General features: G+C 39.1%; 1 protein-coding gene and 1 pseudogene across 14 annotated transcripts in view; both read right to left on the bottom strand.

Annotated features, from left to right (window-relative positions):
- CHD9 (chromodomain helicase DNA binding protein 9) overlaps positions 1-22663 on the bottom strand; it is a 274674-nt gene that overhangs the window by 20356 nt on the left and 231655 nt on the right. For 9 of the 14 annotated variants that reach the window (XM_038008481.2, XM_038008484.2, XM_073015371.1 and 6 more), the window contains 8 exons: positions 22191-22294; positions 21551-21668; positions 19919-19976; positions 15889-15931; positions 14616-14835; positions 10170-10372; positions 2654-3562; positions 862-1025 (listed from right to left, as the gene is read on the bottom strand). In XM_038008481.2, the coding sequence (XP_037864409.2) occupies positions 862-1025; positions 2654-3562; positions 10170-10372; positions 14616-14835; positions 15889-15931; positions 19919-19976; positions 21551-21668; positions 22191-22294 (1819 nt within the window). The remainder of the gene's footprint in view (positions 1-861; positions 1026-2653; positions 3563-10169; positions 10373-14615; positions 14836-15888; positions 15932-19918; positions 19977-21550; positions 21669-22190; positions 22295-22663) is intronic. The other 5 variants (XM_038008486.2, XM_038008485.2, XM_007993234.3 and 2 more) reach the window with 1 other exon arrangement.
- On the bottom strand, positions 5482-10150 carry LOC103233509 (pachytene checkpoint protein 2 homolog; annotated as a pseudogene).

Genomic DNA, 22663 nt, shown 5'->3' with positions numbered 1-22663 from the left:
ATAGTTTTATTTTTGTTGTTATAATTAAAAAGTAATAGAAACGCCCAATAAAAAGTTCAAACAACTTAGACGTATACAGAAGAGGAGAAAAGCCCTCCATTCTCCCATTTCCCAACCTCATTCTTAAAGGTAAGTATTCCAGCACTAGTCTAGTCACATAATGGAAGACAAATTGGTTGGGCACACTGGCTCACACCTGTAATCTCAGCACTTTGGGAGGCCGAGGCGGGCGGATCATTTGAGGTCAGGAGTTCGAGACCATCCTGGCCAACATGGTGAAACCCTGTCTCTACTAAAAATACAAAAATTAGCCAGGCAGGGTGGTGGGTGCCTGTAATCTCAGCTACTTGGGAGGCTGAGGCAGGAGAATTGCATGAACCTGGGAGGTGGAGGTTGCAGTGAGCCAAGATCGTGCCACTGTAAGCCAGCTTAGGCCACAGAGCGAGACTCAAAAAAAAAAAAAAGGAAGAAAAATTGTATTAATCCAATCTTTCTTCTTCCACTGAATGTACATGTATTTAAATGAACTTTTCTTTCTAGGTCACAACTGGCAACAGTAAACTTCTTCAAGGAGACTCAGTCAAAAGCACCTATTTCATAAAGAAGCACTTTAAGATTAACTTGAAAGTAAGGATTCATTATCTTTTATTCTAAATATTTTAATGTTATGTTGAGAAGCATATACATTAAAGTAGAACTATTTACTTGATAGTAGTAATTTATACTTTTGAAGCTAACACCAAAATGTTATCCTACATTTTACACTGACCTATTTTTCCACATAGTAAGAATATCTACCATTGAAGCAATATAGAAAAATACTAAGAAATGACCTATCCCAATAAGAAATTATTTCTTTACCTTTGGCCAATATGAGGCTGCCAGCATATATCCACCTTGTAAGATGTAAGCAGACTCTGGTGTCCCATTGTTCATCTGAAAACTATCCTGAGTCTCATCTTGCGTAGTGCTCAGTGATGCGACGCTTTCTTCATCATAGGCTTTCATGTGAGTAGTACTTTCTGCTAAGAACAATTATAATCATATTTTTTAAAGACTACATAAAGTAGTTTTATATAGAAAGATCTTATATAATTATTCAGAAACATCTTATATAATGTATAAACATCATATACAAGAAAGATCTTATATAATTATTCAGAAAATGAAAATGTTAGAAGTAAAAACAAATGATAAAAAAAGCGAAGAAAATCACTTAGAATATAAAAAAAGTACCTATCATTATTAGACAGGGTCTTGCTGTGTCGCACAGCCTGGACAGAACTCCTAGACTCAAGCAATACTCCTGCCTCAGCCTCTCAAGTAGCTTGGATTACAGGTGTGCACTACGCCTGACTTCATTACTCATTATTTTGAAAACAACTCCTGATTGGTAGACTTCATCTGGATTGGCAGAACTATAAATACCTGATGAGGATACCACAAGGATCTCTTGATGAGGTGACTCCTGTAAGTCTTAGAATTGGGCATGTTCCTTGCGGCAACCCTGAAAGTTATGCCTATGGAGTTGTTATAAGAGACCCCAGCTCCTGCTCATGTTTAATTGGGCTCATTTTCTTGTCCCTGAACTGGTGGACTGCTGCAACGGCTCCTGCAGAAGGGGACCACCAAACATTGTTCGGCTGACAAGCATTTGTCATGGCTGACAAATGGCTTATGATATTCTCATTGGTCTAAAACTCTTGGTGACTGCTATATAATATTATCTTTTACTTGTTCACTAATCAACTTGTTCCTGGGGAAAATATAATATTCAATTTAAGACAGTCACAAAGAAATAAAACTATTGTATAAAATTTCTAATTAAATTGCCTGATTACTTTGCAATGCCTTGAATATTGAATAGGGAATTTGTATCAGTAACTCTAGTTTTCTTCTCAATTGCTTTCCTAAGAAAACTTGTATATATAAAACTTAAGCAAATAGGCCAGGTGCAGTGGCTTATGCCTGTAATCCCAGCACTTTGGGAGGCTAAGGCAGGCGGATCACCTAAGGTCAGGAGTTCAAGATTGGCCTGGCCAACACGGTGAAACCCTGTCTCTACAAAAATACAAAAATTAGCTGGACATGGTGGTGGGTGCCTGTAATCCTAGCTACTCAGGAGGCTGAGGCAGGAGAATTGCTTGAACCCGGGAGGCGGAGGTTGCAGTGAGCTGAGATCATGCCATTGCACTCCAGCCTAGGCGACAGAGCAAGACTCCGTTTCAAAACAAACAAAAAAAACACCTTAAGTAAACAATTTTAAATATCCTTAAGTTACCTGAAGCAAGTTCTTTTCATTTTCACTTGAAAAGTTATATTAGGCTGGGCCTGGTGGCTCATGCCTGTAATCCCAGCACTTTGGGAGGCTGAGGTGGGCAAATCACCTGAGGTCGGGAGTTTGAGATAAGCCTGACCAACATGGAGAAACCCAGTCTCTACTAAAAATACACATGGTGGCACATGCCTGTAATCCCAGCTACTTGGGAGGCTGAGGCAGGAGAGTCGCTTGAACCCAGGAGGTAGAGGTTGAAGTGAGCTGAGATTGCACCATTGCACTCCAGCCTGGGCAACAAGAGCGAAACTCTGCCTCCAAAAAAAAGAAAAAAAGAAAAGTTATCTTAAAAATGTAGAATTATTTTATGCACAGTACCTCGTTTTTGGGCTTCCTCTTCATCACTGTCGCTTTCTTCTGATGAAGATGAAGAGGAGGAGGAGGAGGAAGAGGTAGAGGAGGAGGATGAAGAAGATGCTGAAGAACAAGATGAAGATGAAGAAGAACTAGAGCCTGATCGAGAGTGGGAGCAAGAAGAGGAGGACGATGAGGAAGAAGATGATCTGGAAGAACAGGATGATCTCTCAGAATCTGAGTCAGAATCAGAGCTGGATTCCGATCCTCTTTTGTGGACTCTTGGTTTCTTAGAAGCTGGGTTTGGAGTTAGAGGTTCCGTTCTGGCTGCAACCATGCGTCTGTCTGTTTCACTTTTTCCACCAGATTTCTGGTCTCCAGTAGCCTGTGGTAAAACACCATTCTTTGGACTTACAGGTTCAGATTTTATTAGTGTCCTGGTTTCCACAGAAGACATAGATTCTTCTTCAGAAGACTGAGGCTCCTCTTTAAGGTTTTCACTTTTAACTTTCATCTCCTCTAGAATAATACCTTTAGCATCTAGGAGCCTAGGTAGAGAGGTAAGAGGAGAAGCAGAAAGTGCTACTTGATATTGCTGTAAAAGTGGGGTAGAAGTCCTTGAATGAGCTATCTTACTTTGACTGTAGCTCCTCTGAGCTGCCATAAATGAGAGTTCAGGATCACGAAGAATGTGATAGTCTGTTCGGCTCACCCCATGTTTGGCAGCACCAATAAGCAAGTCCCTATCATGAGGGCCACATTCCCACCAGACTGGTAAATCTGGATTTGGATGACAAAGCTTTAAGCGTTCAAACAACTGTGGATGTCGAAGGGCCTGTTCCCGTACTTTCCTTAGAAGTTCAATGCGATACAAAGTCCTAGAAGCACGTTCTTCTGTGATGGGCTGGATAAAAATATTTGGATCCACCAATTCTACATATTGAAAAAAGGACAAAAATATTAATCTCAAAAATCCTCTATTTATAAATAAATCATTATAAACACATCTTTATATATTTATAACAATACCATTTCTAAAATGTGCCTCCATGTAGTATCACTGTATAGTTCCTAGAATTTCTTTTCAGTGAGGAGAAATTCAGTGAGGATTTTGAAATTCTGAAATTCCAGTGAGGAGAAAGTTTTAAAAATAAGTACTAAAAATCATGTAACATAAAACACTGGATGTTAATGTAAAACATAAGATTATTTTGGAAGTACATTAATAGAACTGGGAATTTTCTTTTAAGAAATTCCCTATGACCTATGCATTTAATAACACTTGCCTTAAAGACACAAACACTTGCTCAAACTCACTTATAAATATAAATTAGAACTGTTCAGGGTTGTCCAATCTTTTGGCTTCCCTGGGCTGCATTTTAAGAAGAATTGTATTGGGCCACATACAAAATACACTAACACTAATGGTAGCTGATGAGCTTAAAAAAATTGCAAAAAAAAAAAAAAAAAAAAAAACCCAAAAAACGACCTCATGATATTTTAAGAAAGTTTACAAATTTGTGTTGGGCCGCATTCAAAGCTGTCCTGGGCCATGGGCTGGACAAGCTTGTAAGTGATACTCCATAAACAAATGTAAGCTGGCATATCTCAAACTGCAAAAGGGAACAGGACATTGGAATGAACTCACGGGGCAACAAGGGCTTTCTCAAATTTCTAGGGAAAAACAGCCACATCTTTCAAACACTGTACAAATTACTAGCTTGAGACAGTTCAGTTTCAACATGAGCTCATGCTACCTCCCCTTTGATAAGGTTATGCCTTTGCAAAAGTGGGTTACTGACACTTGGGAAGTACTCAAGAAATACAGGCTTGCTGAAATAATGCAGGGACCAACATAAGCAGCTCCTAATGCCAAATACGGAACAATCTGAGCAATAAATAAAGACAATACTGGATTGTAACCTATAGAATAAGTATCCATGAATCCATACTGGTATGAATAAATAACTGATTATTAAATAGACGAGAGAGAAGGAAACATCCTTTCTTACAGCAGAATTCCACAGAAAAAACTGCTGTAGACAAGATTTAGTATCTGGAAGATACTAAAAATCAATGGGTGAAAGTTTCAGAAGAAACAAGATTTGTGAAGCTTAAGATATTTGTTAATTACAGTATTTTTACGCTGGCCAAATGTGGCATAAACTACCTTAACCACACAATTAAAGTCAACATCATCAGTAATAAGACATACTGACATCACCAATCCCTTGATACTACATTCTGAGAACACATCATTTCTGTGGCACCCTTGCCAAAAATGCATGACCTCAATCCACTCATGTAAAAACATAAGACAAGCTCAAATTGAGGGATACACAGCTAAATAACTGATCAACACTTTTCAAAGGTATCAAAGTCATTAAAGATAAGGAGCAGCTGAGAACCTGTTACAGACTGCAGGAAGCTAACGAGAAAGAAAAAGCAAATACACTGTAGGATCTTGGAACAAAAAAGGATATTAGTTGAAAAATTGGTAAAACTAAAATAAGTAGTTTAATTAATGGCATTAATGTTAATTTCCTGTTTTGATAATTATACTATAATTACTCTGATAAAATGTTAACATTAAGAGAGGAAGGGCCGGGCACAGTGGCTCACGCCTGTAATCCCAGCACTTTGGGAGGCCGAGGCGGGTGGATCATGAGGTCAGGATGTTGAGACCATCCTGGCTAACACAGTGAAACCCCGTCTCTACTAAAAAATTAGCCGGGCGTGGTGGCCGGCGCCTGTAGTCCCAGATACTCAGGAGGCTAAGGCAGGAGAATGGCGTGAACCCAGGGCGGAGCTTGCAGTGAGCCGAGATCACGCCACTGCACTCCAGCCTAGATGACCGAGCGAGACTCCGTCTCAAAAAAAAAAAAAAAAAAAAAGAGAGAGAGAGATAGGAAGGGTGAGAGATAGATGGAAACTCCTTGTACATTTTTTGCACTCTTCTGTAATTTTAAAAGTAGTTCAAAACAAAAAAACCTGAAAAAAAATCAAGGACCATGCAAAAATCAACATGGAGCAGGAAACAAGGTGGGAAGTACACAGTCTACTTCTAAGATTTGAAAAGTTATACCGTGCCCAACCAGTGCACACATTTGATTAGTAATTATGGCTACTTAAGAAAGAAAGAAGTATTATTTTTTCTTTGAGTGTGTTTTTAAATAATTACTGGATTGTGGGGACATAAATATTTATTGAGTTGTCAGACCTAATTATTCATTAGACAGAAATGTTAGGTAATTCTTCTGGCCTTGAGTGCTGTGAAAAAAATTACTGAGACATTAAGGACACTGTAAAGTGAGGAAATCTGAGAAATGCTCTAAGTAGAACCTCAACCTCACTCACATTTTTTTAAACAAAGCATTAATATGAAATCAATTTTACATTTGATCTTAGCCAAAAGGCTAAAAGAAGCAACTGAAATTTAACATGACATAAAAGCAAAACATATTATTTAACATAGACCAATTATTGTCCCATTTATCTTATATTCTATTAACATGAATCATCATTTGAGATGGGAATAATGTTTTGTTTTATTTTTTTCTTTTTTTGAGACAGAGGCTTGCTCTATCGCCCATGCTGGAGTGCAATGGTGCGATCTTGGCTCACTGCAACCTCTGCCTCCTGGGCTCAAGCGATTCTCGTGCCTTGGCCTCCCGAACAGCTGGGATTACGGGTGCCTGCCACCACGCTCGGCTAATTTTTGTATTTTTAGTATAAACAGGGTTTCACCATGTTGCCCCACCAGTGCTGACCTCCCAAAATGTGGGGATTACAGGCGTAAGCCACCATGTCTGGCTTGAGATGTGAATAATGTTATTGAACCAACAAAACAATGGGAATATCCAAGCAATGCATGTGTGCCTGCACTGGTTTATGAGGGATGTCCAGCACGCATCTCACTTGAACACGGCGGGTCTGCACTCTTCCTGCAAATGGGACCATGTTTGATTATTATAAAAGAACAGTTACCTAGAATTTTCTCTCAATTTCTATTAACATACAAATAGGTTTTTCTTATCCATTAAAAAGTCTCCAAGCCATTTTTGCATTAATCAAGCTGACATCATAAAGCCATTGCCACATTCTAGCTTGAATGATATGTTCATTTTTTAATGCTATGATTACATGCTTATTTAGGGTGATACAGTTCTCCTGCTTCTATAATACCTATGTTAATCTTCCTTTTTTAAAAAAACTAAACTTGTGTAGCATTTTGCATCCATCAGTTGGAAGCAGGATAGAAATAGACACACTTAGATAATTCTTTTTTTTTTTTTTTTTTTTGAGACGGAGTCTCACTCTGTCACCCAGGCTGGAGTGCAATGACGTGATCTCAGCTCACTGCAATCTCCACCTCCCAGGTTCAAGCGATTCTCCTGCCTCAGCCTCCCGAGTAGCTGGGATTATAGGTCCGTGCCACTATACCCAGCTAATTTTTTGTATCTTTAGTAGAGACGGGATTTCACCATGTTGGCCAGGATGGTCTCGACCTCCTGACCTTAAGATCCACCTGCCTTAGCCTCCCAAAGTGTTGGGATTACAGGCATGAGTCACTGTGCTGGTCACACTGAGATAATTCTTAACAAAAGAGACATTCAAATTAACATTTGAATTATCTTTTAAACATTTGAATTTATCTTTAAAAAACAGTTAAAATGACAAGCTGTTTGTCTTCTAATGTGCATTTTAAACTAAAGTAAATATGATACTTATAACAAAGGTTGGTGTTGTAGGTTTCTGGCTTGTAGGCAGATCTAAGCAAATTTTTATAGAGAGGATTTCCAGAGTGGTGGCTGTTGTGAGGCAAGTGGTATTACTTACTATTTGTGTGCTCTCCACTATAAAGCTATAGAATGGGAAGCCCAGGACCAAATGTAAGCTGAAAGCTTCTTGGGTCTCTTCAGACTGCTTGTCCACGGCCAGAGAGAAAGCCTGGTGTAGCCTGGACATACAGTGTATGAGCCAGAAAAAGGAGTTTCCTCAGGAACTGGCCATGGAGGCCTTTGATCTTCTTTGAAATGTCACTCAAAAGGAAGCTCAATTTTGACACCTTGTTTTCAATGAAGCCAATCATCTCCAGCTTTTGGAGGGTTAAAAGCTGCTGAGGAGGGTATATGACTTGTCACTTGACAAGTTCTTCCAAACAAAAAAGGTAAATTTTGAAGATGGCTGCTGCAGAGCGCAGACCAATACACTGTGTGATAGCAGACCTGTCCACAAAAGTCATGTCAATCTTCACGGTGATGTTGGGAAGTAATTGGAATCACTACATTAAAATGCCTTTTAATTTAATTTGGGCCAAGACAGTGTTGACCCTGCCAATGGCGCCTGATGGCTTTCATTATGGGTGGCTGTGAGACTTTCTATCTCATCAATCAGTGAAAATGCCACAGCATCTTTATAATCAATCAAATCCTAAATCTTCTGGAACATGTTAGTTATCAGCTTGTCACTTTTGGAAAACTGCTTAGAAAAGAGGCTAGGGCTATTTATTTCAATTAATTGGCCATACCGATACCTGCTTGAAAGTTTAATAGTCAACTTCTGGGCTAATGCTTTACATAGGAATGTTTTTCCAGTTCCTGGAGGACCCTGCAGCAGCACCACCTGGTTCCAGGTGCTGAGGCTGCTGTTGACATTCTTGTCTGAAAATGGTAAGGTTGTAATCACATAATCAAGGTGTGATTTGACTTCCCACATCAGACACACTGTTCCAAAGCCCATGGGATTTGGCTGTAGGCAGAACCCCATGATTTGCCACAATTATATCTTCTGTCTCTTCCTCCAAATTTTCACTGCTAGGGCCATCTTCATTCTGCTGGAAGATGTGAAATGCAATAGTGCATGCACTCAAATCAATGAGCTATGGGTCTTTAACCTTTAATTCTGTGTCAACAATAGAATCCTGCATATTCCTGGTCAGAAAGGGTTCATCAAACAGTCCACGTATAATCACCAAACACAGTATTATGTTTGGTGAGTAAACTTTCTGTTCATTTATTTTAGGGACAAGGTCTGTTGCTGGAGATCAAGTGCAGTGGTGTCATCATGGGTCACTGCAGCCTCGACCTTCTGGGTCCTAGTCCTGGGTCCTGGGTCCAGGTCCTGGGTCCTGCCTTAGCCTCTCAAGTAGCTGGGACCACAGTCATGCACCACTACACGTGGCTATTTTTTTTTTTTTTTTTGGTAGACATGGGGTCTCCCTATGTTGCCCTGGTTTGTCTCAAACTTCTGGGCTCAAGTGATCCTCCTACCTTGGCCTCCCAAAGTGCTGGGATTACAGGCGTGAGCCATTGTGCCCAGCCTGGAGAGTATCTTTCTAACACTCAGCTTTATGTCTTTTTTTTTTCTTTTTTGCAGTGTTGCCTCTGTACTGATGCACCTCCATGTGGACTGTCCATGACTTGGCCACGCAGGGCAGTGCCTGCTTTGGGTTGCCCACGGCCTTCCCCATGGTGCCACTGGAAGGAGTGGGGTCCTGGCCTGAGCCTGGCCACCATCACCTCATGCCCCTGCCTCAAATATCCTTACTCACATTTCTGAGGAAGCCCTACATTTTCAAAGATTATTTAGTAATTAGCCCTTTCCCTTTTAAAACTAGAATCAAAAGTGATAAATATATTCATATCACTATATCATTGATGGGAATTAAGAAAACTTTTTAAAAATGAGGGCTTCTTGCCAACTATAAATGACACAATATTTTGCTTTATCTGTCATTTTAAACTCATTTATGGTTTTCCAGTAGACCTGAAAACAGACTGAAATCTACTCTGAATTACCTAGTAATCAAGTGATTGGCTACTCCATTCAGTGAACTGACAAAAAAATCTGTTAGGAAATACATTTAAAACAAGTAAGGAAATCTGTTTACTATAAAACAGGAATAGCAGGCCATTGGGTTTAGCAGTCAGAAATCATACACAACAAAGAATGGAGACAATGGTTCATGACATAGCATTACTGAGAAGAACTGCTGACAGGATGAGCTATGTCTCTGGGCTTTGAAGACAATGAAATGCATCCCAGAACAATTCATTAGTTGAGTTGCATCAACACCTCTGCTTAGTAGTCTTCTGTGAAGATGGCCCTGGGAGATCTTTTCTAGAAAATTCTTTAAAATGTTTTATGAGTGGGGGCTTCATTCCTTGCAAAATTATTTAGGTAAATAAACCCTCTAGTGTAATTCCTCTAAGATGGACTGAAAATATAGGTTAGTTCTGTTTAACAAAAGCAATCCTTTATCTTCCACCACCTCCTAATCATAAATCTATCACTAAACTCTACCTATTTTCTTAAAACTCCATGTATACCTTTATTCTCTTTAGATCTCATTTTAATAGCAGGATTAAAGAATAAGGGATCTTTAAGCTAGTTTATTTACAATTCTAAAAAATTATTGACAAGTTGAATTAGATAGTATTGAAATTTTACATAAAAGAGACAAATTGGAAATTTCTGAATTTTAGTGATTTTTGCTTCTTTGACCGAAACAAGGAAAAAAAAGAAATTTTATACATACCTTCTTTGGAAGGAAGACGACAAACCCTCCGACACATGGACATGAATGCATACAAATATTTTTCCAAACTATCATCAGTTTTCTTATGTAGCCTAGCCATAGCTCTAAATTTTGTCCAATCAAACTGGCCTCTGTCAGGGTCAAAAACGACTCCAAATGTAGATACAACCCTATAAAAGTCAGCTTCTTCTCTTCTTGTCCATCTGTTTTGAGTCAGATTAAAACAAAAACCACACTGGTCACTAAAATTAATATTAATACTAAATATAATTACTATAATACAAACTTAAAACATTTCAAGTACCTAACACTATAGGATTAAATACAAGATTGCTGCCTTGTAAAACATTTTAAAATGCTAGTTAACTCATCTATCCAGCCATATGTTTTTTTAAAAAATTTACTTTTAATGGGCCGGGAGCAATGGCTCACGCTTGTAATCCCAGCACTTTGGGAGGCTGAGGCAGGCAGATCACAAGGTCACGAGATCGAGACCATCCTGGCTAACACGGTGAAACCTCGTCTCTACTAAAAATACAAAAATAAAATTAGCTGGGCATGGTGGTCAGCGCCTGTAGTCCCAGCTACTTGGGAGGCTGAGGCAGGAGAATGGTGTGAACCCAGGAGGCGGAGCTTGCAGTGACATGAGATTACACCACTGCACTCCAGCCTGGGCAACAGAGCGAGACTCTGTCTCAAAAAAAAAAAAAAAAAAAGAAAAACAATCACTTTTAATAGTTAAGGATGTGTGCCTGTGACACAGCCTCAGGAGGTCCTGATTACATGTGTCCCCAACATACTTTTAGAAGTATACACTATTCCTTCAGACAGTAACAGTGTTTGCATTTTTACTATGTGAGAAAATAAGCACAGGATACAAAATCATGTAAGATGACACTGTCCTTCAGGAAAAAGATAAAATCAAACACATTTATAGTATAAGGTAATGGCTTATATTTGTATGAGTTAAAGAAACCAAAATTTTCAGGAGAGCACAGAAGATAGAAGGATTAGTTCAGACTTGACAATCAAGAAAGGCATCACAGAGTAAGAGGCATTTCAGATGGGACAAGGCTAAGGTTAGGGAAAGCTAGGAAGAAAGCACAGAGTAAGCAAAGAGGGAGTGCTCCATATTGTAGGGGAAGGATGAGTATTCCGGATTGACAAGGATATGGCTTATATTGGGGACAAAGCCAGATAGGGTTTGGGTCAGATTATGAAATGCCCTAAATGCCTGGGTAAAAGTAATCTCTTTCAGTTGAAAGCTCCTGATGCTTTGAAATGGTAATATTATCATCATGCACCACAGATCTGCAAACCTCAGTGCATGTGTAGAACCCTGTCCTTGCTTAACTCACAGGATTGTTGTGTAAATGAGAAAAAACATATTGGAAAGACCTTTGAAAAATGTGAATGGGCCATTTTTATCATAGTGATACATTAAGAAGATTAATGTAATTATGATGTAAAAATAGTTAGCTTGGGAAACCCAAGTCATTCAATCTGCGTAGTAAGAATAAAAATGGGAAAAATGATTAATTGAAAGACTACACAGGACAAAAAATATGACAGAGTGCCCACTCCCAAGAAGATACAATTGAGAAAGACATAGAAAGGAAAAGATGAATTTCATTACAGTATCTTTTATTATTGTGACAAACAAGTAGTTTACTTAGATGAGTTGCTATGTGAGTACAAAAAATAGAATACTGTGAGCTAGACTGGTTTAAAAAATTAATAGAAGAGGCCGGGTGCAGTGGCTCATGCCTGTAATCCCAGCACTTTGGGAGGCTGAGGCAGACGGACCACTTGAGGTCAGGAGTTCAAGACAAGCCTGGGCAACATGGTGAAACCCAGTCTCTACTAAATATACAAAAATTAGCGAGGCATAGTGATGCACACCTGTAGTCTCAGCCACTCTGGAGGCTGAGGCAGGAGAATCGCTTGAACCCTGGAGGCAGAGGCTGCAGTGAGCCACGATTGTGCCACTTTACTCCAGCCTGGGTGATGGAGGGAGACTCCGTCTCAAGAAAAAAAAAAAATTATTTGAGGAAATGGGCCATATGCTGAGCTCTGAAGGATGGGCTAGGTGTGAAATAAACAGGTAGAAAGGGTGTTCCAGGTGACAGAAACAATATAGGCTAGGGTATGAAGTCAAGAATAAGTAGGGCACTCTGGCTGAGGGAAAAGAAGTGGATAAAGTTAGAAATGCATATTAAAACCAAAAATGGGCCGGGCGCGGTGGCTCAAGCCTGTAATCCCAGCACTTTGGGAGGCCGAGACGGGCGGATCACGAGGTCAGGAGATCGAGACCATCCTGGCTAACATGGTGAAACCCCGTCTCTACTAAAAATACAAAAAAAAAAAAAAATAAGCCGGGCGAGGTGGCGGGCGCCTGTAGTCCCAGCTGCTCAGGAGGCTGAGGCAGGAGAATTGCGCGAACCCGGGAGGCGGAGCTTGCAGTGAGCAGAGAGCGGGCCACTGCACTCCAGCCTGGGTGACAGAACGAGACTCCGTCTCAAAAAAAAAAACAAAAAAAAAAACCAAAAATGAAGAGGCCTTCAAACTTAGGCTTAAGAACTTAACACTTTTTACCTATACTAAATAAGGAGCCATCGAATATTATGATAAAACTAATATTTTAGGAAGATTAATCCCAATTCAACAGATGGAGGGAAAATTTGTAGTAGATTAAAGACGGTCACAAATGCTTTGCCACTCTTTCCATTAACAGGTAGAGTCTATTTCCCTTTTCCCTAAATCTGGGCTGGCCTTGTGGCTTTTTCTGACCAACAATTTGTAAGTACTGAGACTGGGTCATAAGAAATCTGCAGCTTCTGCCTTTCTCCTTGGAATAGTCCCTCTTGGGATCTGAGCTCCCAGCTGGCAGCTAGCACCAACTGTTAAGTCGTATGAGTGAGGCTACTGTGGCTCCTTGGCTCTTCTAGGTATCTCAGAAACCCAGCCAACAGCATACAATGCAGAAGCAGCACCTGGATCAACTCACAGAATTGGGAGAAATAAAAAATTAATGCTGTTTTAAAGCATTGTGTTTTCGGGTAGTTTGTTATGCAACAATAGATACCAAAAACAGTTCATTTACAGAGTCAGTAGTATTTGAAAATTATGACTAAGGTAACTAAAATCTTAAGTGTCAGACTAAATTTTAAGTATGATCAATGTGCTACAAATGAAACAACAAATGAACAATTTATCAAAAGAACAATATATCTTCCAGAGAACATCCAAGGACACGGGTAACAAGGAAGTCAGGTTATGCCAAAGACAGCTATTCTTTCCCATGTACTCTATTCAAGAAGTTAAAGCTTGTGGAATCAGAGAAGTTTGCCTGTCTTTTTAACAAGGTCGCTTGCAATTTGTTCCCTTTGACTTCAGTAGTTCCAAGGATTTGCTTCTGAATAAACGAATGTATGCTTTCCATACATTTTTATATTTCATAAAAGTCTGGATATAAAATGTAAAATACGATAGAATGGAATTTAATTAACATAAACTTTTGTTCTACTGATAATTCTTTTCTTTTTTTTTTTTTTGAGATGGTCTCACTCTGTCACTCAGGCTGGAGTTCAGTGGTGTGATATCAGCTCACTGCAACCTCTGCCTTCTGGGTTCAAGCGATTCTCATGCCTCAGCCTCCTAAGTAGCTGGGATTAAAGGTGCGCACCACCACACCTGGCTAATTTTTGTATTTTTAGTAGAGATGGGGTTTTGCCATGTTAGCCAGGCTGGTCTCCAACTCCTGGCCTCAAGCGATTCACCCACCTCGGCCTCCCAAAGTGCTGGGATTACAGGTGTGAGCCATGGCGCCCGGCCAATGATTCGATTCATGAGTTTGCTCTACACCTTCACTTGTTTCTGCTTTTTGAGACAGTCTTGCTCTGTCACTTAGGCTGCAATGCAGTGGCACAATCACGTGTCACTGCAGCACAGACCTTCCCGGCTCAAGTGATACTCCCACTTTAGTCTCCTGAGTGGCTGGGACCACAGGCATGCGCCACCACACCTGGCTAATTTTTGCATTTTTTGTAGAGATGGGGGTCTCGCTTTGTTGCCGGGGCTGGTCTGGAACTCCTGAGCTCAAGCAATCTTCCCACCTCGGCCTCCCAAAGTGCTGGGATTATAGGCATTAGCCACTGTGCCCAGTTATTTATTTAGTTTTTAAATACCTCAGTGTTCCTAAACATGACAAAAAAATGATTAAAGTATGGTTAGTTAACTATAAAACACAGTAATCTTTGTAAATTTTACCACACTTATACATATATAAATGTGTTAGTATATGTGTGTACGTGCACAAGGTAGTTTGCTTTGACCAACATTCTATGTATGTTTTCCACAAAGCGTGATAATTGTACCCAGATAGGCTTTGGAATGAACAGCTATATTTACACACAATGCATTAAAAATTTAGTGTTATTGTCTTACCTTTGCTGTCTTTCTATCTTGGCTGCCATTTTAGGATTAAGAGTGGCTTCCTCATAAATAGGCTGCATTACACTGGTAGGCACTGAGAAAGTTGGTTGTATCTGTTGAATTTGTCTGTTTTTATTAGTACGCTGGTATGCAGTGATGAGACGCCTCAAACGTGTGGTTAAAGCTGACTGAGTAGGCCAATATACTTTATCACCCTCCATCAGTTGACCATCTATAGTTAAATAAGTAATAGTAACTAAACAGATACTGTATGAAACTCACAAAAGTAACAACTTTAAAAATTTTTAATTCAATCTATGTGGGAAAAAAACAACCACATTTCTCATCATAAAAGCTTCTTTTAACAATAGCTATAGGAAACATTAAAACAAACTTTAAGAGCAGTTCAAAGTAGGTAGAATACAGTGGAATAAAGAGTTGCACAGCAAATACAACTCTTGCATGTCTAGTATATATCACACTGGCTGGCAAATATTCAAGGCTTTAACTTAAATAAACTAAAAGCCAAAGTGAATCCATGAGACACTGAATATTGCAAACGTTTCTCATGGAAGCCTTCTGTATTAAGTTTATCTTAGTTTAATTAGAATCAAAATATTTTAAGTCATTGGGAAGAAACATTTTTAAAATTCAAGATGACAACGATGTAACTTTTAAGTTTTATCCACCTAGTAAGTGTAGGCTCTAATGCTCTATTTCCAAGGTGTAACAGTATAATTATCTATACCATAATCAAGCTGTAATCATTCATACTAAGCAAAAACTACTTTTTCATTCCTAGTTGAACTATGGCAGGGTGAGGCACTGTTCCTCTGGGATGCTGGTGGGAGTGAGTGTACTCTTGTGACAGTGCATTTCTATCTTGATATCAGATGGAAGTAGAAGCAAGACCTGGCACAGAAAGGCTTTGCAGAAACTTGGTGATAAAGAATGACTCTTAATGTCATACAATGAAAAAGAAGTTGAATATATTATTGGATCAACACTTTAATGATGAAATCTCACATACAAGTTTATCAAGTCATAATGTCATCAAAACCTATATTCTATAAAAGCTTAGTGAGTCACTGCCTAAAGATTTTATAACAACTAAAAGTACTGTTAAATTCCCAGTCAACTAGTATGTCCTATAATGATTACAACTACAGTCAATAAAAATGTTTATATGTGAAACATTATAAAAGTGTAATAGTTTATTGATCTCATAGTATGATTAGAATATGAATTTACAATAATACTAAGTATAGAAGTAAGTGCAATTTACCTCCATCTGCTATAACAAGATCTCCTGGTGAGGAAACATCATCCTTTTAAAAGAAAATAGAAACTTGTCACAGGGTAATTGGGTCAAGAGATACATAAAAAAAGAAAAGAGAATCAAATTTCTTTGTAATAGAGAGCTGTTTTTCCCCCAATGGAATGTTAATTAATTTAGCAAAAATAAAACTTTTAATTGCTTATTCTCCGTTTTCATCCTTTCACACTTCTCTATTGCTTTTGACAATTAGACAATTATTTACTAAAAGTATTTCCTTTTCCATGATTACTGTTAAGCTAGTTTCTTTTCCTCCAACCTTCCTTTATGAGTATGCCCTAGGTTTTATTGCTAAGTGTGTTTTTTTCCCCTTTCTTATACCAACTGTTAGATAACTTACTCATTTTCATATCTGGTTATTAGGTAAGCTACAAATCTTTTCCTTTTCAGCCTTAAGCAGTTTGCTTGTGCTGTAGATCCAGTTTTTGTCAACAGAGCATCTTTAATTAGCTATTCCAGTATTACCTTATATTCATAACTTTAGCAATTTTATATCAATGACTATTAGTTTCTATTGTTGTTTTTAAAAAGCCTGAAGTTAGAATCATAATTCCTTTGTAGGTTTCTCTTTTCCTCTGGTTGCTTTTAATATCTTCTCTTTGTTTGGTATATCTTCAATTTCACTGTTATGTTTCTTGGAATGGACTTAGTTTTATTTGTCCTGCTAAGGCTTACTGTATTTCTTGAAACTGAGGATTCATGTATTCATAACATCTGAAAAATTCTCAGCTGCTATGGTGCTTCTTATTCTCTTTAGTCTCTCCTTCTGGAATACCTATTTGATACATGCCAGACGTTATCATGCTATCCTCCTTGTTTCTGAATTTTTTAATACATATTCCACTGTGTTGGTTATTGATTTCAGTCTCTTTGCTCCAAATTTTTGCCTTTCATATTTTTTCTTTTTCTTTTTTTTTTTTCTGAGACAGGGTCTCACTCTGTTGTCCAGGCTGGAGTGCAGTGGCATGAACACACCTCACTGCAGCCTCAACCTTTCAGGCTCAAGCGATCCTCCTGCTTCAGCCTCCTGAGTAGTTGGGACTACAAGCAAGTGTTATCTTTTTTATTTTTTGTAGGGAAGCAGTCTCACTATGTTGCCCAGGCTGGCCCTGAACTTCTGGGCTTAAGCAATCTCTGTTCCTTGGCCTCCCCAAAGTGCTGGATTACAGGCGTGAGCCACTGCATCCAGCTCCTCTCATACTTTTTTTTTACCTGCTCGAAGAAAATGGTTAAATAGCTCTTTAAATAGTTTTTCCTCTGTCAGTCAGCATGATATAAAGCTTTGTTAGTAAAGCAAACTGGAGAGACACTGTAGGAGGAAAAGGGTTTTCCGTCCTAATTCTGGTGAGCACTTCCATTGCTTAGTTCCCATAGCAAGGCCACTTCCCCAATGCCCAGCCCCCACAATTTGAGCAGTTTCTTTTCTCTGAGACAGGTCTCCCTCTATCACCCAAGAGTGCAGTGGCATAATCTCGGCTCACTGCAACCTCTGCCTCCTGGATTCAAGTGATTCTCCTGCCTCAGCCTCCCAAGTGGCTGGGATTACAGGCACACGCCACCACACCTGGCTAATTTTTGTATATTTAGTAGAGATGGGGTTTCACCATGTTGGCCAGGCTGGTCTTGAACTCCTGACCTCAAATGATCCACCCACCTTGGCCTCCCAAAGTGCTGGGATTACAGGCATGAGCCACTGTGCCTGGTCAATTGGAGCAGTTTCTTTAGCACCCTTAGCAGCTTTTCCCAGCAATCTCCCTCTTGAGTGGTATTGTGAGCAGAGTGCTTCCAGTGAGACACTTTCCCAGGAAAATCTTCCTTGGCAACCTTACAGGGCAGATTTACAGGCAGTTTCAAAGGGTAGCTTTTTGGCAACTTTTCTGCCATCCAGTGAGACATGGCCATATCCTCCTACCAAAGTCTGGATCTTGGCCCTGATAGGGATGGGACTCTTCCTTGGGAGCTTTGTCTGAGTCCTAGGAGTGGTAGATGCTGCTTTTATATGCTATTCCTATATTCTTTAGTCTTTACTTTTTACTAATCTATCACTGTATTATAATAATTCTTTACATTATATTTTCCCTGTTCAAATGACTATTTGGGTTATCTCTCCTGATTGGTCCAGACAAATCCATTATGCTATACTGGATAATTTCTTCACATCTGTTTTCCAAATCATTTCTCCCTTCATGAACTGTGTCTAATCTGCTTTTCCAGGAGAATGTTTAATCTGTTTGTTGAGTTTTACATATTAATAAATGTATTTTCCATGTTTTTCTTTCTCTCTCTTTTTTAAGAGATGGGGTCCCATTATATTGCTCAGGTTGGTCTTGAACTCCTGGGCTCAAGTGATCCTCCCGCCTTGCCCTCCAAAGTGCTGGGATTACAGGCGTGAGCCACATTGCACTCAGCCTTTTCCCACTTTTAAAGTTAAATATCATCTTTTTCATATCTTCCTAGTGTTTTAAAATCATATCTTGTCTTTTGTTACTGGTTGGTTCTTTAATGTCTTTAATCATTTAAAAATTTACTTTAAAAAATTTCAATAGGATTTTTTTTTTTTTAATTTCAATAGATATATCAGAAGTTCTCAGGGGTCTAATCTTATTCTTTATTGCATGCTAACATTCACTCATGGTAAATGGTTTCTCAATTATTTTTAAACTTGGGGTTTTTATTTCATTTTATGGAGGGCTTCATCTTTGGGACTCTTGCATAGTCTAGGTTGAACTGTTTCTTCCAGGTGCTTTTTGTTTTTACCTGGCACCCTAGATATATTACCAGTCAAGGACTGATCCTTTTTTTTTTTTTTTTTTTTTTTTTTTTTTTTGAGGCGGAGTCTCGCTCTGTCGCCCAGGCTGGAGTGCAGTGACGCAATCTCGGCTCACTGCAAGCTCCGCCTCCCGGGTTCCCGCCATTCTCCTGCCTCAGCTTCCCGAGTAGCTGGGACTACAGGCGCCGCCACCTCGCCCGGCTAATTTTTTGTATTTTTAGTAGAGATGGGGTTTCACCATGTTAGCCAGGATGGTCTCGATCTCCTGACCTTGTGATCCGCCCGCCTCGGCCTCCCAAAGTGCTGGGATTACAGGCGTGAGCCATCGCGCCCGGCATCCTTTTTTATATTATACTGAGGGCTCTTGGACCACACAGATAAAGTAAAAGACAAACCATGAACTCAAGAGAAGGTGGGTCTACGGTTACAAATTCTCAAAGGAAACAGTAATTTTCTTACCCAAAGTCCATGATGAGATAAATTTCCTTGTTATTTCTCTGTGCTGTTAGTCAGTAATTACTGGCCTTTGAGACTCCTGACCTTATACAGGATTTCGGTTCTCATTGTCCACACACTGAAGCAAGCCTTGTCTCGTGCCCTCATCAAAGCCCCTTAGCTACCAAGTCCAGCAAATCCTACCTGATAGCTTTAGCGTCATTTAGCCTTTTACCACATTCTCATCAATATTAGACATTCTTCGTCTCTTTTAACATCCTTTTTCCCACTCTACAGATTATTTTCTGTACTTTCATCTTCTTCTTTCTTTTGACATTCTACAAACAGAGTACTGAGAACTATGCTTTGGCAACTCAAAAGTCCTTGATGCTCTACCCTCTATCTCAAAACTCTTCATGTAGGTATAGTTTCTAACTCTTGCAGTATATATTTAGTATCTAGTTCTCACTCTCCTTTGGGATTTTGCTCTTGGACACTGTGTTTCTCAGCTCTAAGAAGTAGAGCAGGTGGGCAAGCCCCATTCCATCCACATGTCCAAGCCAGTCCCCATCTTGTCTAGAAGGGGAGATCAGGTGAATTCTGAGTCATTATTTGGGATGTTTGTCAACCCCAGTTGATCACTTACTTAGCTAATCTGAGGAACAGAAGAATTATGTATAACAAAAACAAAAAAATAATACAAAAGAAAAAGCAAACACAAGAAACCAAAGAATATCTAAAATTGAGGATTTAAAAATATAATCCAATGCATACCTCTATATCATCTTTAAAGATGGCTGGGGCAGGTTTGTATTCTGGATCTTCCACATCCCTGTTAAAATACAAACAAATGCTGTAATTACTGTAATGGACTTAAGAGTTCACTTGATAGGACAAACAAAGTCTTGTTGGAGGGTTTTAGTTTTTAAAGGTCAGACTGACATCTCTTCTCTAGCCAGAAGACCCCAAGACACAGCAGGAAGGCTGTTATACAGCAAATAGGGAGAAAGCTAGCTCTAATGTACCCTTACTCACAAGTTCACTTTTATTTTTATTTTTATTTTTTTGAGACGGAGTTTCGCTCTTGTCACCCAGGCTGGAGTGCAGTGGCACCATCTCAGCTTACTGCAACCTCCGCCTCCCGGGTTCAAGAGATTCTCGTGTCTCAGCCTCCCGAGTAGCTGGGACTACCAGTGCACGTCACCATACCTGGCTAATTTTGTATCTTTAGTAGAGGTGGGGTTTCACCATGTTGGCCAGGCTGGTCTCGAACTCCTGACCTCAAGTGATCCACCTGCCTTGGCCTCCCAAAGTGCTGGGATTACAGGCGTGAGCAAGTGCACCCGGCCGCAAGTTCGCTTTTAAATGTGTTTTTATTAACCTCAACATGCATCCTACTTTTCTCTTTGGGTAAGAAAAGACAGATTACATAAGGCCTTAAAACAGGTACAGCCTTTCATATGTGTGGGTTTCATATCTATAAATTCAACCAATTGCAGGTTGAAAACACGCGAAAAAAGCTGGTCATGATGGCTCACACCTATAACCTCAGCACTCTGGGAAGCCAAGGCTAAGGTGGGAGATCACTTGAGCCCAGCAGTTGAAGACCAGCATGGGCAACACAGGGAGACCTCATCTTTACAAAAAATAAAATAGAAGAAAATTAGCTGGGCACGATGGCATGTACTCAGGAGACTACGTGGGAAGATCACTAGAGCCCGGGAGGTCAAGGCTGCAGTGACACATCATTGTGCCATTGCATTCCAGCCTGGATGACAGAGCAAGACCCTGTCTCAAGAAAATATCTGGAAAAATATAGCATCTGTACTGAACATGTACAGACTTTTCTTGTCATTATTCCTTCAACAATTTGGTACAGCAACAGTATATATGCTGTACTAGGAATTATACGTAATCTAAAGATAGTTTAAAGCATACAGGAGAATGTGCACAGGTTAAATGCAAATCCTATGCAATTTTATATATAGGACTAGAGCATCCTTGGATTTTGGTATCTGCAGGGTGTCCTGGATACCAAAATCCCCCATGGATATTGAGGGATGACTATGTAATAAACGTCATCATGTGTCTCATCAACTATAACATTCTTGCCTTTTTCTCCCCTCTATGCTCCTAGAAGTTTATGAACTCAGTGGCCATGATATACCTATTAAAATGAAAAAAATGAAAAACTCATCTAAAGAATGGGTGTGGTGCATGGCCAACCTCTTCCTCGATCACATTCTGTTAGATAAGTGCTAACCTATTAGTGTATCTTTAGCTCTTTCAGATTGTAAACTCCAATTCCCTTACTGCTACATCATTTAAAGATAAATAGTGTGACACAGAATATGCTGATATTGAATAGAGACATATAGAAAATTCATGACTCTGAAACACACATACCCATCCATATAATCATTCGCTCTCTGTTCAGCAGCAACTGCTTTGTCATCAGGTTTTCCCACTCTTTCCAAGAAGCATAATGCTGGGTCTGCTCGAATAGTGTTATATTTTTCATATCCTGAAAACATCACCAATTACAAAAGTAAAAAAAGATAAAAAGAAGAAAGATGTATACACATAAGCATTCCTCGTTATTTACAGTGGATGATATTTCTGGACTAAAGGGATATTAAAATGATATAAGTTAAGTATGTTTTCCAGAAATTATCACAAACATTAAATGATCTGGTAATAGATATCTACTAAATTAAAATTTCAGTTACATTTATCAGTTAATATGAAAAATAGGATAAACTGTATTATACACACACACAAACACACAAACATATCTCACATAAGAACTCTTCCTGAGAGAGGAAGTTGTCTTAGATTTACATCCAGGAAGGGTAGGTTACACACGCCACCCTCCCATGAGGAAATGTGGTGACTGACATAGTCTGGTAGTGTATGCTTTTAATTCTGTATATATAACATAGGTGTTACTAGAATAAAGCTGTTTAAGTGAAAATCAATGAACTGAGAACTGACAGAATTGCCTTATACATGGAAAGGGATCCCACCTACCTTACTTCTTACTTACCATGTTTAAAAACTCCAATAAGGAGTGACTTATCAGCATCAAAATCCCACCACTCCGCAGGAACTTCTGAGTGGTCTGGTTCTGGTACCCAAACATCAATGTCACTGTAAGAAAATCATAATATGGCATTATAAATTACCATAAATGAGTCAAAAACGAGGTAAAATTTTACCTAGCTTTTAAAGCATTGTGGCTTTCAAGAGAGAGCTTAGGATTTCATTATTTTTTAATCATTCATAATTGCCACCAATTAAAATTACAAACTTGTGCAATAACAAAGATACCATAACATAAACGAACATTGTTAAGCCCAAGAGAAGAAATAAGTTTCAACAATGCTTACTATACAATTTTCTTAAAGCATCATATTCTTTCACTGATTTTCTTTATTTAGAGACAAAGGGTTCTATTGGAAGTAGAGACTATGTCAGCCAACAACTTGGCAATAATCATCTGGTTCAATTATTTCATTT

This window comes from Chlorocebus sabaeus, chromosome 5 (genome assembly GCF_047675955.1).
Source record: "Chlorocebus sabaeus isolate Y175 chromosome 5, mChlSab1.0.hap1, whole genome shotgun sequence".
Classification (NCBI taxonomy): Eukaryota; Metazoa; Chordata; class Mammalia; order Primates; family Cercopithecidae; genus Chlorocebus; species Chlorocebus sabaeus.
Note: the sequence above shows the minus strand (reverse complement) of the source record. Positions and strands in the feature narration are given on the sequence as shown.